The 17,417-nt window shown below is 40.9% G+C and overlaps 1 protein-coding gene and 1 pseudogene across 3 annotated transcripts in view; both read right to left on the bottom strand.

Moving 5' to 3' along the window:
- Positions 1–1,192, bottom strand: part of PEX2 (peroxisomal biogenesis factor 2) — a 20,954-nt gene extending 19,762 nt beyond the window's left edge. For 2 of the 3 annotated variants that reach the window (XM_014593056.2, XM_014593055.2), the window contains exon 1: positions 974–1,180. Coding sequence is in view for 1 of the 3 variants with exons in the window: in XM_027765739.1 (XP_027621540.1) it covers positions 974–1,023 (50 nt within the window). In the remaining 2 variants the exon portion in view is untranslated. Of the gene's footprint in view, positions 1–973 lie in introns of all 3 variants that reach the window. The other variant, XM_027765739.1, reaches the window with a different exon arrangement.
- Positions 1,193–1,309: 117 nt separating this feature from the next.
- Positions 1,310–17,417, bottom strand: part of LOC106736389 (ribosome biogenesis protein NSA2 homolog pseudogene) — a 159,739-nt pseudogene continuing 143,631 nt past the window's right edge.

Below are 17,417 nucleotides of genomic sequence, written 5' to 3'. Positions count from 1 at the left end.
TAATTCCACTATCTCTCTTCTTTCTAATCTCTTTCTGGCTCAAGATCATTTAACTTTGATATCAGTTATTGCTAATACTAGGGAGATCAAAGAAGTTAAAAAAGAAAAGAAAAATCAACCTTACTAAACTCTTTCTGTTCAAGAGTAATCATTAGGGTAAGGTGTTTAAGCTAAAAGTAGTGATGTGGAGGAAGCCCCAACCTCCCTGTTACTGGCTGAAAGTCAAGAAAATAAATTTTCAAATGGCATCACAGAAGAATAAAAGACCATGTTAGACTTCAAACACTGAACTTAAGTCTCATTCTGTGAAAATCCCTTTAACTAAATGTTGGATGTTTGGACTATGGCATCTAAATAAAAAAATCAAGTAAACAAAGGACGACTTTCAATTTAAGGACTCAGATGAAAAATGCTAGCGATTCTCACAATCTCAGATTTCTCATCAGAAATCGATGTAAAATATAACAAACACAAGCTTTATAAAGGAAAAATCTCTATACCTCTTCTTAAGAAAACCGAAACTGCTTTTAAGTGAATGGGCTTTCAATAATGTTAAGCATACTTTTTTTTTTTTTTTGGTAATAAATACAACCCTTACACGAGTAAGGGATTCAATAAAGCTTGAACCCTGAATGATTCTTAAAATTATTCGTGAAAAGTAAATCTACACGGCCGGCGAGTGTGAACAAAATTTTTTTTCAGTTCGTCCCTAGAAAGTCACTTCATGGAGCCTACAGGGGTTTACTTTGCGTCCTTTTTAATAGCGCAATCCTAAGACTATTTCAAGAGTCTAGGTTCGCTTCATTGCCTTTCCCGAAATCAAAGACTGTTATTTGCCTCAGCAAGACAGGAAGCCAATAAACAGGAAAACTCAAGCAAAGGGCGACACTTCCAAGGTCGTGAAACCCCACGACCTCCCAACTGCAAACGAGACCTCGGGGCTGCGCTCCAGCTCTCTCCCGCAGACACTGACCTTAGGAGTCTGCGAGATGCCCGCGCTCCACGTAACTTTTCCTGAAACATTTTCTGGAAAGCTTGGCTTTTCCTAGCAGACACTGAGATACCCAGGCTTCCGGAATCGCGAGCTTCCGGAGCGACGCAAGACCCGGAAGTGGCTGACAAAAAAAGGGGACATTATACCAACGAGAGAATGGCGCTTCGGCGCGCTGCGGCCGGCCCGGAAGGGCCCAGCAACGGCGGGCGAGGGGCTGCAGCGCCGAAGCGCCGAAGAGCCGAAAAGCCGAAGAGGACACCCCGCGCGCGGTGATTGGTCGTTTGGCCCTTCGGAGAAGTCCGTATGGCAGGAGAGTCACGAATCGGTCAGCTTCGGGTCGGAGGCCGCGCGTGGAGAGGCTGCAGTGTCAAGGGGCCCGGGGGGAAACCGGCGCTGAGGAGCGTAGGGTTTTCCTGCCTGCGGAGGCCGCCTACGGGCCTCCGGACACGCGCCGCCAAGTGGCGGCCGGGCGCCTCGCACCTCGGGGGTTCCTCGTTCGCCCAGGGAGGGGGGTGCCTGTAGTGGGATGGCCTCCTGGGGAAGGGAGCCCTTGGTCCGGCGGCTTTGTCGGGGCAGGGACATTTGTGCGGCGCGTGGAGACCTGCCTCCTGCTAGCCAGTGTGCCCTGGAGGGGTGGCGCGTTGACCTCTGCAGGCTCAGGAAGGCAGGGAGCCCATTCGGACAGTCGTCCTCCCTGCCAGGCTGCGCGGGAGAGACTTTGGAGCAGGCTGGAGCGCTCGCACAGTCTGAGCAACGAGCATTTGGCAGCAGGGTCTCGGTCCCAGAGATGCTTCAGATCTCCCCAGTAACTCTTAGGAACATGGGCAGCCTGGTCACCCATCCCTGGGAAATCAAGTCAGAATATCTGGGCGTGAGATCTGCGGGAAGAACAGTGACCAGGCAGTTAGATGTAGCCGGCGTTGAGAATCGTCCTGCCTTATTCTGTAACACACCGCATCTGTCCGGTGGGTTGGTTTTCAGGTTTGAATGAAGACAGGTAAAGAGGGCTGCACATACATGTAGTGAAGCGTTAACTCTTCAGATCTTGTCTACCCACTCTCCCGACACCCCCTACCCAGTCTATCCCATCCCAGGGAGCTCTCATCCCACAGCAGCTCTCTTGCTAAACGTTGGAGAGAACTTGTCCTGTAGAAGCAGTATTTGAGAAAAGTGTTTTTTTCTTGCTTGTGTTTTTATTTCAAGAATTACCCTACAGGACATCGTTGTTAAAATATGAAACATTATAGACATGATGGAAGAAAATTAATCAACTCTAATATTGTCCGAATGAGTTATGCTAAAGACGTATGGCTTAGCGGCACATATCTGGAATGTTGACTACTGTACATTTTAGGAGATCTTGGAAAAAATGTGCCCGAGGAGGATGATGATAAAACTACACTGAATTATTGGAAGTCCATCTGACCATGTGAATCTATAGTACAAATGAGATAGAGTGAGAACTAGAAGGTGATGAGATATGTGATAGTTCACTCATAGACAGGAGGGGAGATTTTCTAGAAATGCATAGTGGCTACTGGTGCCTGAAATGTGGCAAGACTGAGTTGAAGTCTGTTCTAAATAAACACATTGGCATTCCAAGACATAGTTTGCAAAAAATGTAATGTATTTCATTCATTTTATAGTGATGACACATAGTAAAATGGGAACAGGTGTATTTAAAATTCCAGTTGTGATTCCCATTATATTTCTATTGGATACTGCTTTTCTAGAGAGTAAGAAAATCTCTTTGAAGAGGAATAAATCTTTAACTGAGCAATTCTGAAGCAAAGTAGCATGTTGTGCTTCTCAAGTTGCCTACGGTTGCACTGTGCTTAACTCTCATGTATGTCACATGATGTTCATAGATACTTAAACTGTCTAATGAATCTGATTAAGAATGCAAGAAAACGTGTATATCATTTCTGTTGAAAATGCTTAAAATAATTTTTTGGTCTTAGTGTTTAACGTTTAGATACGAAATACTTTAGTTTTCCAGAAAGCTAGTAAACTGAGGTTTCAGGGAAGCTTTATTTCCAGTTTTTTATACTTGGATTAAGAATACTTATTTTTGACCCTAGCAGGTGGTATGGTGGTTAAGGTGTTGGACTTCCACATGACTGACCACAGTTCGAGTCCCAGACCCAGTGACTTGCTTTCTTACTTTCCCTCTCTTTTTGTCTCTCTCTGGTCAAATTAAAGAAGAATAATAGTAAATAAGTAAATAAATAATCCTTTTAAAAAATACTTACTTTTAACAAAAGGGTACAGGAGTATTGCTAAGCAGTGTTGATAAAAATGTAAATAAAACAGAAAACAGGCATGACCTTTGTTGTCTGGGAACTAATGAGTTAATAGTTCAAAGACAAGTAGTTAACAGCTAAGGCACATTTATTGTTTTAAATCTATAATTTATGTATTTCTGCTGATATATTAAGAAAGAGTTTTATTAGAACTTGACTGTGGGCTTAAATGTTAGCAAAAAGTAAGTGAATTCATTCATTAACTATAAAACCCTAAAGGAGAAAAAAACTTAGTATTTCTTTACTTTTAATTATAAAGAAAAGATGAAAAATAATTTTATAATAATATATCTTCTTTTAGCCTTTCAGCAACTTTTCAGTTCTAAAGAACCTTTTTTCTTTCGTTCTTTTAAATATTTGCCAGAGGATGTGTATGTTCTCTGGAGAGAGACAGAGAAAGAAAGTGAGAAAGCACGCCCACCCCCACCCCTATCCGGGGTCATCGTCATGCTTCTCCTTTCTCCAGTTCTTCTTTCTTTTGGGATTTTGAGCACACACACAACCTAACTTGTTTTTTAAGCCACCAGATCTGGGATTCAAACCACATAGTCGGCCGTGTGGGGTCTAGCTGCCTCAACTACTATTCTACTGGCTGGCCTTGGTTCTAAAGAATTTAATAATAGAAATGTAAGGAAGACATTGATTTATGCCTTGACATAATTTAAAATTGCTAACTTTAAGATGCTGAATTTATTCTAGTGTGCTACACAGTTCTTAAATCAATATATTTGAGTCTTAGGAAAAAGTTAAGCATAGATCTTATGTTAGTTTATTTCTGCTATTGTAACAAATAACCACAAAAGTAACAGCTCAAAACCACACCAATTTATTATCCTACAGTTCTGTAGGTCAGAAGCCCACTGAGACCATGTTCTCTCTCTTTCTCTCTCTCATCCCCTTGCCTTCCTTGAAGAAGAAATGCAGTGTGGTAAATTGCCCTGTAGAGAGGGCCACATGCTAAGAACGTGAGAGTGGGCTCTGACTAACAACCAGAAAGGAACCAAGGCCCTAGACCAACAGTTTGAGAGGAACTGAATCCTGCCAACAATTCAGTGCATGAATTGAGAAGCAAATTCTTCTTTCATTGAGCCTTAAAATGCCTATGGCCTCCAGAGACACCTTGATCACAGCCTTCTGAGAGATGTTGAGCCAGGACCCTGTAAGCCACACCCAGATTCCTGACCCATAAGGTTTAGGAGATAATAGCAGTTTCAAAGCCACTAAGTTTGGGGATAATTTGGTATGCATCAATGAATAACGATAACAAAGAAAATACAGTTTAGCACAGATAAGAATACAAAAACTTGGAGAGATTAGATAACTCTCTGGGTCACCCAATTATCAGTGGGAGCACTTCTATAGCAAATAATGATGATGATAAATTAGAGTATTGATGGGAGCTTATGTTTATTGAGCACTCACCAGGTATTGTTATCTTTAAAAGCATTTTAATGTATTAGATTATTACAGCAATCCTATGAGGTAGGTTATATAATCATCTCCATATTATAAAGAATGAAATCAGAGCTAAGAGAGGTTTAAACATAGGCCCAAGATCCACAGTCAGGATATTAGCAGGACTTGAACTTGTATGATTCTTGAGTTCTCACTCTTAGCTATGATGATCAATAGCTTCCTAAAGATTCATACTATAAAGCAGAAGGCAGTGGTTCCATTGGAAGACAGGGAAGTCCTATAAAGGCGGACGGATAGAGATAATTCCTCACCAGATTTATTGGGAAATGCTGGAGTTCTAGAAAGGGATCTGTCCTGACTCTGAAGGCTGGGAAGAGTTGAGACTTTCTGGGGGCCAGATGATGATGTGACAGACACGCAATGCTCTACAATGCTGGACCCACATTAGAAGGTCCCAAGTTTGCATCTTAGAGTCTCCTTGTGCACTCTAAGTATGTGCATGAACCCACAATTTAGGCTGAGTCTGGGTGTAGATAGCAATGTGAAGACTCTGTTAAGGTCCACTCCATGTAAGAAATAGATCAATTTAAGAAAAAAAATTAGGGTAGGGGCCAGCAGGTAGCATGGTAGTTAAGGCACTAGACTCCCAGATGGCCAACTGTTGCTCAAGCCCCGAACCTGGCAGCTTTTTCACTCTCTTTCTCTAGCTCTCTGGTGAGCACCTGTGCCCTATAGCAAATAATAATAATAATAATAATAATAATAATAAAATTGAATACATAATTCTTTGAAATAATCAGGGTTATGGGGCCAGCAGATTGCAGAGAGATTAGCTCACTGGATTCCATATGGCCAACTATATGGTTCAAGACCTAAACACCGTGGCTTGAAAATCACACTGGGTATGTGTGCGTGTGTGCCCAAAATCCTGAAAGGAGAATAGAGAAGAACAGGTTGTGGCATTGTCATCCCCAGGGAATGATTTCTCATTCTCTCTCTCTCTTTCTGGCAAGTGCACACACCCTGTAGCAAAAACTAACTAACTAAAACCCAAAAAGTAAAAATTGAGCTTATGACTGAGAGATAAGAGCATGCTAACTGATCAAAAGAGGTGAAAAAGCATGAAACATAGATGGGGATTATGATATGGTGAGACGCTGACAGGAATGTCTTTCTTTCTCCCTCTTTCTCCTTAAATAAATAAATAAGATCATTAGATAGAAATTTAATTTTGTAAGATACCTGTACAGTTGAAATTTGTTGGGACCAGCAGTTAGCATAATGACTATGTCGCTGAACTACCATGTAGTTGACTGCGGTTCAAGTCCCGAACCCGGTAGTTGAACTCACGCCGGGCGCATGTGCATGCATGCCCAAGATCTTGAGAGGAGAAGGGACTGCAGCGTGGTCATCCCCCCTGGGGGCTGATTTCTCACTTTCTGTTTCTCTGTCTTTCTCTGTCTTTCTGGTGAGTGCACATGCCCTATAGCAAAAACCTCTCCAAAAAAAAAAAAAAAGGAAAATTTGTTTATGGTGTGAGCTTTCAATTTAGACAATTTGTCATTACTTGGAGAGAAGTTTTATTTCTGAAGCCAGGTTTAGTTTCCTATCCAAGGAAAAGATGAATCCAGGAGAAATATCTCCGTGGCTCAAACCTAGCCAAAAGCAGTGGCCGTGGAAGACTGCGGAGCCTGTGGAATAATGGCAAAGGATCCTATGTATTCCCTGTTCCCATAGTCTGTCTAAGTCCTTGACGTATCTCGAAAGTCTCCTATGCCTAGATTTGAGCAGTTTACTTTGAGCATCTTAAATTTAGGGCCCGATATCTATTTCAGCACATTATTAAACAGGCCATTGCAAGTATGAAATATATGCAGAGGCCTGACTTTGATTTGTCTCTGACAGTTGTATGACCTTTGGAAGGTCTCTTAACTTCTCGGGCCTCAGTTTATTAATCTCTCATGTGTTTGACATCTTCTCCAAGATTCCTTTTTGTTTTAATGGATTAGGATTCTAAAGGCCAATTTTTTTATGGCTGCAGTTTCAGCCCAGTTCTGCACTTACACATGTGGGCCTCCGTGCTGTCTGCATGTATTATTTGAAGTTGTCTTCTCTGTGTCTACAGGTTTTGTGCAACAGTGTAATTACATCCATAAGAAAGGCTAAGTCTTAAATTCTTAGCCTAGCCCATATTTGGCTCCTCTTCTTGTTAGTTTTGATCTTATAATTTAGGAGAGGATACTCCCTCTACTTCTCAGGCATACAAATTCTGTAACAACCCTAGAGGAAAAAGCTTGAACTCGTTTCATTGTAAAATATCTTTTCTGCATAATTTAAGTATTCTTATTGTATGTCTTACTGCCTTAGCGGAGGAAGTCAGTGAAATAAAGAAAAAAGTATGGCAGTAATTTAACTTGACATCATTAACCTTAGCAACCTCAGAATCCAGCCCCTACTCCCTGACGCCAGATTAGTGACTCTGAGAGGCAGGGAATTTCTTCAAAAAGAAGCCTCTGAAACTATAGTAGTATTAGGTAAGGTTCTGAACAAGAAGTCTTCCTCAGGTGGTCAAAGGTCAATTTTCTTGTATCCTTCAAAATATATGAGGAGTAAAGGATTTAATAGGAATATCAGAATTTTTTCTTTTTTCTTTTTTTAGATGTTTTTGTTTTAGGTCATGTGTACTTGCCGGGGAGGGGGGAGACAGAGGGAAAGTGTGGACTCACCCCTCCTGAGGGGATGGCCATGCCACAATCCCTTCTCCTCCATTCTCCTTGGGATTTTGGCATACACACACTCCCAGCATGTTTTTTTTTTTTTTTTTTTTGGAGAGGTTTTTTCCCCTATAGGGTGCGTACGCTCGCCAGACAGACAGAGAGAGACATAGAGCCAGAAAGTGAGAAATCACTCCCCAGGGGAGATGGTCACGCCGCAATCCCGTCTCCTCCATTCTTCTCTCAGGATCTTGGGCACGCACGCACACGAGCCTGGCATGAGTTTTAAGCCACCAGGTCCGGGACATGAACCGCGGTCGACTACGTGGGAGTCCAGCGACATAGCCATTATGCTAACTGCTGGTTCCCCTCCCAGCATGATTTTGAAGCCATTGCTCCAGGCTTCAAACACAGTCGTCCATGTGAGAGTCCAGTGACGTAACTGCTACACCATCTGCTGGTCCCAATATTAGAATTTTACATGATCTCTAAGCAGTCTGGAAAGCATCCCAGTTCTTCAGTTTCTGAATTAATGCATTTTTTTCTCCTCAGTTCTGAAAAATTCAATGACTTAGCATTGTTCCTGTCTGTCAAAGAAATGTCCTGAAAGTTGGATAAATGGAGTTAAAGAGACCTGGTGACTTTTGTCCCCTTGACCCATTGAGTTGAGTGCTCTTGGACAAATATGGTTTCTGTACCTCATGTGAAAGTGGTAAGTATGGGCTTAGGTACATTTTGAGAACTTTTTTAGTTCTAAATTGATATGAATTTAAAAATATGTTGCAAATATCCATGAATATTTTGGATTAGTCCCAGGCACCAAGGTAAGTATCGAAGGATAGTGTCTCTTAGCTGGGCTTTGACATTCCAGAGTAGTGGAGATGCAGGTTCAATCCACTTGGATTTCAAAATCTTGAAGAGAAAGGTAGCCGCATGGACGTTAGACTAAGTTTGCCATTGCTGTAGCATCTCTAAGTGTTTCATTTTATAATATTCATTTTACAGAGATTTAATCATTCCAAAGGTTTTTTTTGTTTTGTTTTGTTTCATTTTGTTTTTAGATTTTGCCATAAGGTGCATGTGCTCACTGGAGAGAGACAAAGAGAGACAGAGAGGGAATGTGAAAATCACCCCTGATGGAGGATGGACATGCCACAATCCCTTCTCCATTCTCTCCTCAGGATTTTCGGATGCATGCACATGTGCCTGGAGAGATTTTCAAGCTACCAGGTCTGGGACTTGAACCACAATGGGCTTTGTGGGAGTCCATTACCCTAACCACTATACCACTTGCTGATCCCTCAAAGTATCCTTTTTTGCCTTATTACAGAGAGACAGTATAAAAATTTATGATTCTATAGTTATTGAACTCTGTTATTTAAAAATTATCCTTATTAGAAAGCCCTACTAATTTTCATTAATTCAATGATGATCAGTGAAATGTGAATTTTACTTTATATATGACACTGTGTTCTAATAGTTACTTTGAGAGACCATGGACATGTATGAGAAAATGTTCATGTTTAGATAGCTTGTATGCCTGGAGAAGAAAACATCACAAGGAAAAGATGAAAAGCAGTGAAAGCATCAAAATGCTCAGAACAATTTGTAGGAGAATGGACTTCTGAAAGGGAGAATGTTTGGACCAGCCGTTAGGGTTACGGCTATGTCTTTGGACTCCCAGGTAGTCGACCGTGGTTCCAGTCCCAGACCAGGTGGGTGGCTTAAACTCACGCCGGGCTTGTGTGTGTGCGTGCCCAAGATCCTGAGAGGAAAATGGAGGAAAAGGGATTGTGGCATGACCATCCCCTCTGGGGGGTGATTTCTCACTTTCTGTCTCTCTCTGTCTTTCTGATGAGCACATGCACCCTATAGCAAAAAACCTCTGCAAAAATAAATAAATAAATAAAAAGGAGACTGTATTATTATTATTATTTTGGTTTCATGATAAAATAATTTTGGAAGCCATTTGAAATCTCCTTTTTTTTTTTTTCCCCCATAGTTGCACAGCACTTTTTAAAGATAAATTTTGCAGTGGTATTTTTAATTACTGAGACTGGGCACTTATTTCCTTCTTACAGTCACATACTTCCAAGGGGATTTGTAACATGGGAGAGTTTCATAGCTGTTTAGAGAAATGAGAACTTAGGTCTTTATAATTACAAACATTACTTCTCAGTTCTATCTAAGTTCAGGCTCTATTCTCTGTGGTATTGAACCTTCCAAGTGGTGTTACAACAATATAATGTATGATTTGTGCTTGAACAGACAAACATTGTTAAGTCTCTAGGATACATTAAGGCAAATTTATTTCAGTTAGCTTTGTTATGAGCTACTTTTTTTCTTATATGGATAGTGAATTACCAAATAAATATAAATTTCTCATTCCCAAGTAATAGTTGCTCAAATACAGAGCAACAGCGATGTAGGCTGGCTATCTATGGACTGGTTATCTGAAGCAGTGTCTGGTCACATTTAGTTGTAAGCTTAAGAGAATTAGAAAATGCCCATTTTTAGAAAAACCTGATAAATTCCTTCTCACCTATCAACACCTTAAGCCATATCCAAGTATGCTGAAGTAGTGTTTAGTGAAGGTAAATATTTCTAATTATTGTCATATATAATTTTAAAAATAATCTCAACTTGCAATATGTTATACATGACTCAGATTTCAGATGAAAGTTAAGACACTTCCCTCTTTTTTGTGAAATAATAGTAACAGGTAACATTTTATAGTACTGAATACATGTCAGATATTATTCTAAGTATTTTACCTTGTTATTATTATTTTTATTAGTTCTTTTTTGCTCTAGAGTGTATGTACTAGCCAGAGAGAGAAAGAGCGAGAAATCACCCCACTAGGAGGAATGATCATACTGCAATCCCTTCTTCTCCATGCTCCTCTCAGAATTTTGGGCATGCATGCACACATTCCCAGCATGGTTTTTCTTTTTCTTTTTCTTTTTCTTTCTTTCTTTCTTTTTTTTTTTTTTTTGGAGAGGTTTTTTGCTATAGGGTGCGTGTGCTCGCCAGACAGACAGAGAGAGAGAGACAGAAAGTGAGAAATCACCCCCCAGGGGGGATGGCCATGCCGCAACCCCTTCTCCTCCATTCTCCTCTCGGGATCTTGGGTACACAAGCACATGCACCTGGCGTGAATTTAAACCACCAGCTCTGGGACTCGAACCGTGGTCGACTACGTGGGAGTCCAGCCATTACGCTAACTGCTGGTCTCCCAGCATGGTTTTTCAATCCACTGGGTCCAGGACTTACACCACAAAACTGGACACATGAGATCCAGTTGCCTTGACCTTTATGCCACCTACTGGCTTCTTGCTTTTACATATATTAATACAACTAATATTCACATATTCACAACAATCCCATGTAGTAGGCATGTTATTATCACAATTCCATTTTGAGGATGAGGAATCTGAGGGACATAGAAATTATATAAATTGACCAGATCATAAACTTGACAAGGTCAGAGTTTAATTTTAGGCCCCGGGCTTTAACATTAGTGCTCTTAATAATATGCTCTGCTTTCTTTCAACAAAATGGCCTACACTTCAGTCTCCTACTCCCCCCATGTTGGAGACCTTGAGCCATGTTCTGACTTATTTAATGACCTTTTTTGGGGATTTTTTTTATTGCCATGGGGCATATATACTGGCTGGTGAGAGAGAGACAAAGAGGGGGAAAGGGAGAGATCACTCCCGGGGGGATGGTCACACAATTGTCCCTTCTCCTCCATTCTCCTCTTGGAATTTTGGACATGTACTCACACACACCTAGTGTTTTATCAAGCCATCAAGTCCATAACTTGAACTGCAAGTTTGCCTTGTAGGATCTAGCACCTTAACCACCATTCCACCACATGACACATTATTTTTTGTGAAGAACTATTGGGGTCAACAGATGGAATTGTGGTTATGTCACTCAACTTTCACATGACCAACCATGGTTTGAGTCCTGGACTGGATGACTTGAAACTCATGGCAGGCACGTGTGTATGGGTGCCCAGGATCCTGGGAGGAGAATAGAGGGGAAGGGACTGTGGCATGGCCATCCCTCCTGCAGGGGTGATTTCTCACTTTCCCTCTCACTATCTTTGTCTCTTTGTCTTCCCAGTGAGTGTACATGCCCTAAGGCATAAACCTCTAAAAGAAGAAATTATTTAATTTATTATTATTATTTAATATGACCAGAGAGAAAGAAAGCAAGCCTCCAGGTCTGGTACTCACTCACACTGTGGTCAGCACCACTCCAACTGCCAGTCCAACACACTATTACATGAAGGAGATAGGAAGGCATCAAACAATTAGCTTGTAGTCAGGACTGGCTACATAATCCACAGGGGCCAGTCCCAAATTAAAGTGCTTATTAAAAAAAAAAAAAAAAAGTCTGAATGTTCTGAAATATGAAGCCTTTTTCTTTTTAAAGGAATCTCTCTAGACATGATATTCTTTTTGTCTGGCATTTTCTTTGTTTGTTTGTTTGTTTTTGTTTTTGAATTACATAGCCTAGCCTTTTTTTTTGACAGAATCTCACCATCTTTTTTTTTTTTTTTGGGAGATTTTCGCCAAAGGGCCCGTGGGCTTGCAGAAGCTATAGGGCACGTGCGCTTGCCAGACAGACAGAGAGAGACATAGAGACAGAAAGCAAGAAATCACCCCCAGGGGGGATGGTCACGCCATAATCCCTTCTCCTCCATTCTCCCCTCTGGGATCTTGGCACGCACGCGCACGTGCCCGGCGTGAGTTTTAAGCCACCAGGTCCGGGACGCGAACCGTGGTCGACTATGTGGGAGTCCAACGACATAGCCATTATGCTAACTGCTGGTTCCAGAGTCTCACCATCCTGATCTTCCTGCCACAGCCTTCCTGCTGGGACTATTAGAATGCACCTCTTTTTTCAGGAAGGGCCAGGTTTACTACATTGCTCAAGTCAGTCTTGAACTTGCAATCCTTCTTCCTCTGCCTCTTGAGTCACTGAGATTAAAGGCATGTGTCAATGCCCAGCGTTTAGGTTGGCCCTGATATTGAACCTGAGCCTCCCATGTGGTCCCAGCCTGTGCAGCGTACTGTCTTAGCCGTGCATGTCACCAGAGTTGCGCCTCCTTTGACATTTAATGTCATTCTAATTAAAGAAAACTTGAAATTTTAATTTTTCATTCATATTTATATTGCACAACACTTATTTTAAATGCAAATAAAAGAGCATTTAAATGTCTGTAGAATCACTAAGATTGCATGATTTTTTTTTATAGCTTACAAATAAATAATTTTTTTCCTTAGCAGAATAGTGAAAACTCTGGATAAAACTAACTCAAATGTTTTAATTTTGTTTATGGACACATGCACATTCTGCCAATACTCTACTTTTGCCTTCCTGTTGAGTAAAGAAAGACTGAAAAGCAAAGGAATTATGGGTTGTTCTGTTTTTTCCTTTCCTTCTATTTCATCAGTTTCAGTGTAAGTAATTCACTAATACAGAGAACTAATCTGAGTAAGAAAGACCATTATGTTTCTTGTTGTTCATGTTTCTCAGAACACCATTGTCTTCTGTGAAGTAAATTCTATTTCAAATGGAAAGCGTGGCCTCTTGACCCTATTAGTAACCTTGCTTACTCAGTTGTGGATGTAACATGCTTAGCTTGTCCTTGACTTGGGCCTCTTGGAACTTCTACACATTGCAGGTACACCAGGATCTTGTGCTCATGGGTGGCACATAAATTAGGGGTAAGGAGCAGAACTGGCTGACATGGATTTTACTTGGATCTCCTCTGCTTGTACATATGTTCCATTTCCTACTGGACTTTACTTGTGTATATATCCAATTATGAAATTACTGGTAGTGTAAGAATGGTAATTGTAGAGCCCTTTTGGGTGCAAGGCACTGTGTGACTGCAGAGCTCATATATCCCTGGAGTAGGCCCTATGTGAGGGCCATTGAATGACTTGGAAGCAGGATGAGACTAAAACAAGTTTTCTAGTTAGCCCTAACCTTGTATTAGAGATACAAGCAATTGACCCGGAAAGGTTAGATGGTCACAGATGATCAAGACAGGGGAAGATGAACTTTTAGAAGGTTCTGGCCAGGCATCTTTGATAACAGCCTGAAGAAGCCATCTGGTTACACAAGGCCATATCCAATGAACACCATATACAATCTGAGGGACTTCTCAGAAAAACCTGGGTCCACGGTGATGGTTCATTCCTGTGGGACAGAGGTAGTAGGTACCTGAAACCAGCATGCTGGTTTGATGGTAGATAATTAATCCAGTGGCCAAAAAACAAGCAATAATCTTACTGCCATCCTGACCCATATAGCATATAACATTTTTCACCCATAATTGCTTATCAAAACCTACATATCTATGTGCTAGATAACAGTTACTTTCCCACTTAACAGAAGAGAAAGCTAAGGAAGTTTAAAGCAGTGCTGTCCAAGAGAAGTCAATGGTAGAAATGTCCTGTACTTATTTTATCAAACATGAATAGTATCAGCCACATGTGACCATGGAGCCCTTGAAGTGTAGCTAGTGTAACTGAAAGGCTAAATTTTGCATTGATTAAATTTTTTTAATTTATTTTTTTATTTTTTATTATCATCATAATCTTCTTATATTACATTGGATTACATATAACTTTACAGTGTATTACATTGTGTTTTCAAAAGGGTGCATTGATTGAATTTTGATTAAATTTAAGTAGCCACATGTGGCTAATGACTACTGAAGTAGACAGTGTAGATCAAGAGTGTACATGCAATGTACTCCACCCACACATTCTGTTATACTAACTCACCAAAATCAGAACCCCAGAGTCTCAGCTCTCTAGAGCACTCTCTTAACCAGATCCTTGCAGTACCTGGGACTTGTTGCTCCAGGTCAGTCAACTTGCCCTGACCCTCAGGCCACTTTCTCCTCCTTTGTTTCTAATTACAAGCCAGTGGAGCGAACAGTACACATCACATCTCTAGGTGGTGCTAGGATGACAGTCTTGTTTCAGGAAGCCAACTAGCAGCCTTTTTGTGCCTAGGTATAATTGACTATCTCTAAGAAGGTGAGCAAGGCCAAGACATCAGCCACTCCCAGAGTGCTAGTCCCATTCAACTAGTCTCTTCAACTCTGCTGAGAGGTATCTTCCTTCATTCTCTTGGATGAATGCTTCACCACCACATCATCAAATGAATTTCATTTCAGGGCTAACCCCATCACCCTTTCTCCTAATCTTGATACAACTTTATTAGTGTTAGTATGCTTCATCAGGTGGAACATGAAACACTTCTCTCTTCACATCTGCCTATAACTTCTGATCCCTCGCAGTTGCTCTGTTAGCCATTTATTTCAATACTTCTAGGTCCTAGAGAAATGCTAAAGAGTGTGCAGATAAAGTCCCTAGTCTCCTCCAAACTTATGAGTCACCAACCTGTTTTAGGAAGGCTTGATATAAAGCTAGTGAGACCTTCTAGTGTCTCTATTCACCATCTATCACTCAGATACACCGACCAGAAACTGGAAAAGGACATACTTAACAGTTCTACCAGAAGCAAATAATCCATATGATCGCTGAGGAATTTAATCATTATCTCACTGTCTCTAACATTTGCAACATTCCATTTTGGAAATACGAGTTTCAGTACCCACTCATTACCACTCTGCACCCCAACAGTCAGTTACTACCATGAAAATTCATGAACCATTCAAGAGTATAACTCAAGCTTATTTTCTCCCAAGATACTTGAGCAATACAATATCTGAATTTCCCCCATCTCCTACAACTTCTCCTCACCCTAGCCAATATTCCTCTCCTGAAGTACCATGATAACTTCCTAACTGATCTTTCTACATTCATTCCTACCCTTGCCAGCTGATTTTATATGGTACAGCTAGTATGGTGTCTTAGAAACATATGAACAGATAATTTAAACATAGTTAGGCATATCCTTTTTTATCTCTGTCTTTATCATAGACATGCTGCTACTAAGCCAGGCTGATAATGATCACATGTGGACAGACTTGATGGTAAATCTTCAGTGAGGAACCATGTTCAAGCATAGCTATGTAGCAAAGCCCAACTTAAAGCCCAACCTACATACATTCAATCTAAAAATGATACACAAGGGGCCGACAGGTAGTGTAGTGGTTAAGGTGTGGGACTCCCATTCCCGTGGTTCAAGTTGTAGACCAGGTGGCTTGAAAATCATGCTAGGTGCATGTGTGTGTGTGCCCAAAATCCAAGGAGGAGAATAGAGGAAAAGTAATTGTGATGTGGTCATCAGCCTGGTGGATGATTTCTCACTTACTCTGTTATTGTCTCTATCTTTCTCCAGTGAGTGCATATTCTCTATGTCAAAAGATATATACATACATATATATATATACATATATGTATATATCTTTTGACATAGAGAATACGCATATATATGTGTACATGCATATGTATATACACACAAGATTTTGTGTTTTGGTTTGTTTTGTGATGCTGCAAATGGGACTGACTCAGAGATTAAAGCTTGGATAAATTCTTTATTTCTTTTTTTGTAAATTTACTGGAGCATGCATGCACTCACTAGAGAGAGAAAGTAAGAGAGATAGAAAGCACCCCCCATGGAAGATAGTGATGCCACAATTCCTTCTCCTCCTTCTTTCCCTCCTTTCAGGATTTTGAGCATGTAAGTATACATGCCTGGCATGTTTTTTCAAGCTGCTGGATCCGGGGCTTGAAATGCACAGTTGGTCACATAGGATCCAACCACCTTAACTACCATACCACCAGATGGTTCAAGCTTGGGTAAATTTCTGCAACAGGTCTGAATGTGTCTTAGTGATGTAAACATAAAAGTTACCAGTCTCCTAAACACCAACTATACAATGATCATTAATAATTCTAAAGACAGGTGATGTGAGGATCTCTGTTGGGCCCATGAGAATGTTCCTTGCAGACTTCCCAGTTGAAGGAGCATGCTTGTCCCAGGAGAGCTCCAGCTGTCCTTTTTTGCAATGGAGTGGAGGCCATGCCTACCCTGGGCTGCTTTCCACCAATGACTGAGTGTAGGAGTTTGAGACTTTATGACAGAATCATTTCGGAGACTTCATAGTCTTTGAAAAAACCAATGGTGGCAGCTTTGCTGAGCCAGTTTTCCTTTGCACACCAATCTAGGTGCCCTTTCTTCCTCCACTCATAGTCTGATATTGGTAACTTTCCAAACTTTTCCTGATTCCCTCTCTGCTTCTTTGCACATAGGTATTTGTCCCACTAAAATACACACGTAATTGCATCTTAGCATATGCCTTTTGGAGGATCTGAACTAAAATAAGTGGGCTTCACTTTGGCCTGAGCAAACAAGAGTAAGATGGGTGTTTGAAAATGACTCACCTATCATTCAGTAGACTAAGAGAACAATGTCCTGATAGATAGGTCAGGTATGGATAGTCCCTGGCAGAAGGTAGTAGTTCACTTGGTAGAAATTTCATTTGTAACGATCTTTGAAGAACATTGTGGTGCAGAGGAATGACGAGGCAAGTGCCATGATCCTGGCATTTGAGATATATGAGGCAAATCATGTCTGCAAAACAGTGGGGTTGGCTAGCTACTACTCTATTGAAATGAGGTCTTGCAGAAGGATAATGACAGATTACCTGTCATTATCAAGTGATTAATGGCTAAGTGAGAACTAGAGAGCTTGGGTGGTACTAGCATAGTTAAAGAGCAAGTGCAATCAAGTGGCAGGGAGAACTGATTGTGAAAGTTGCAAAGTTCCAGAGACGCTGGAACACTCGGTCGAAGTAAGTCTGTTATGTGAAGATCAGATGCCTACTAGGGAAAACTAGGGCTTCTGAGAATTTTGATGGTGCTATCTGGGTTCCACTGAAGATGTTGACCTTATAACTTCTGGACTCTCTAGGTATGCAGAGGTAGTCACCTTTCTCTTCTGAAGAAAGATCTACCACTTCAACTGTGCTGGAAGATACTGAAGAAACTT

The sequence above is a fragment of the Tupaia chinensis genome, unplaced genomic scaffold, assembly GCF_000334495.1.
Source record: "Tupaia chinensis unplaced genomic scaffold, TupChi_1.0 Scaffold139594_1, whole genome shotgun sequence".
In the NCBI taxonomy this organism is placed as follows: domain Eukaryota; kingdom Metazoa; phylum Chordata; class Mammalia; order Scandentia; family Tupaiidae; genus Tupaia; species Tupaia belangeri.
The sequence above is the reverse complement of the archived record's forward strand: the minus strand, read 5'-3'. Positions and strand labels throughout refer to the sequence as shown.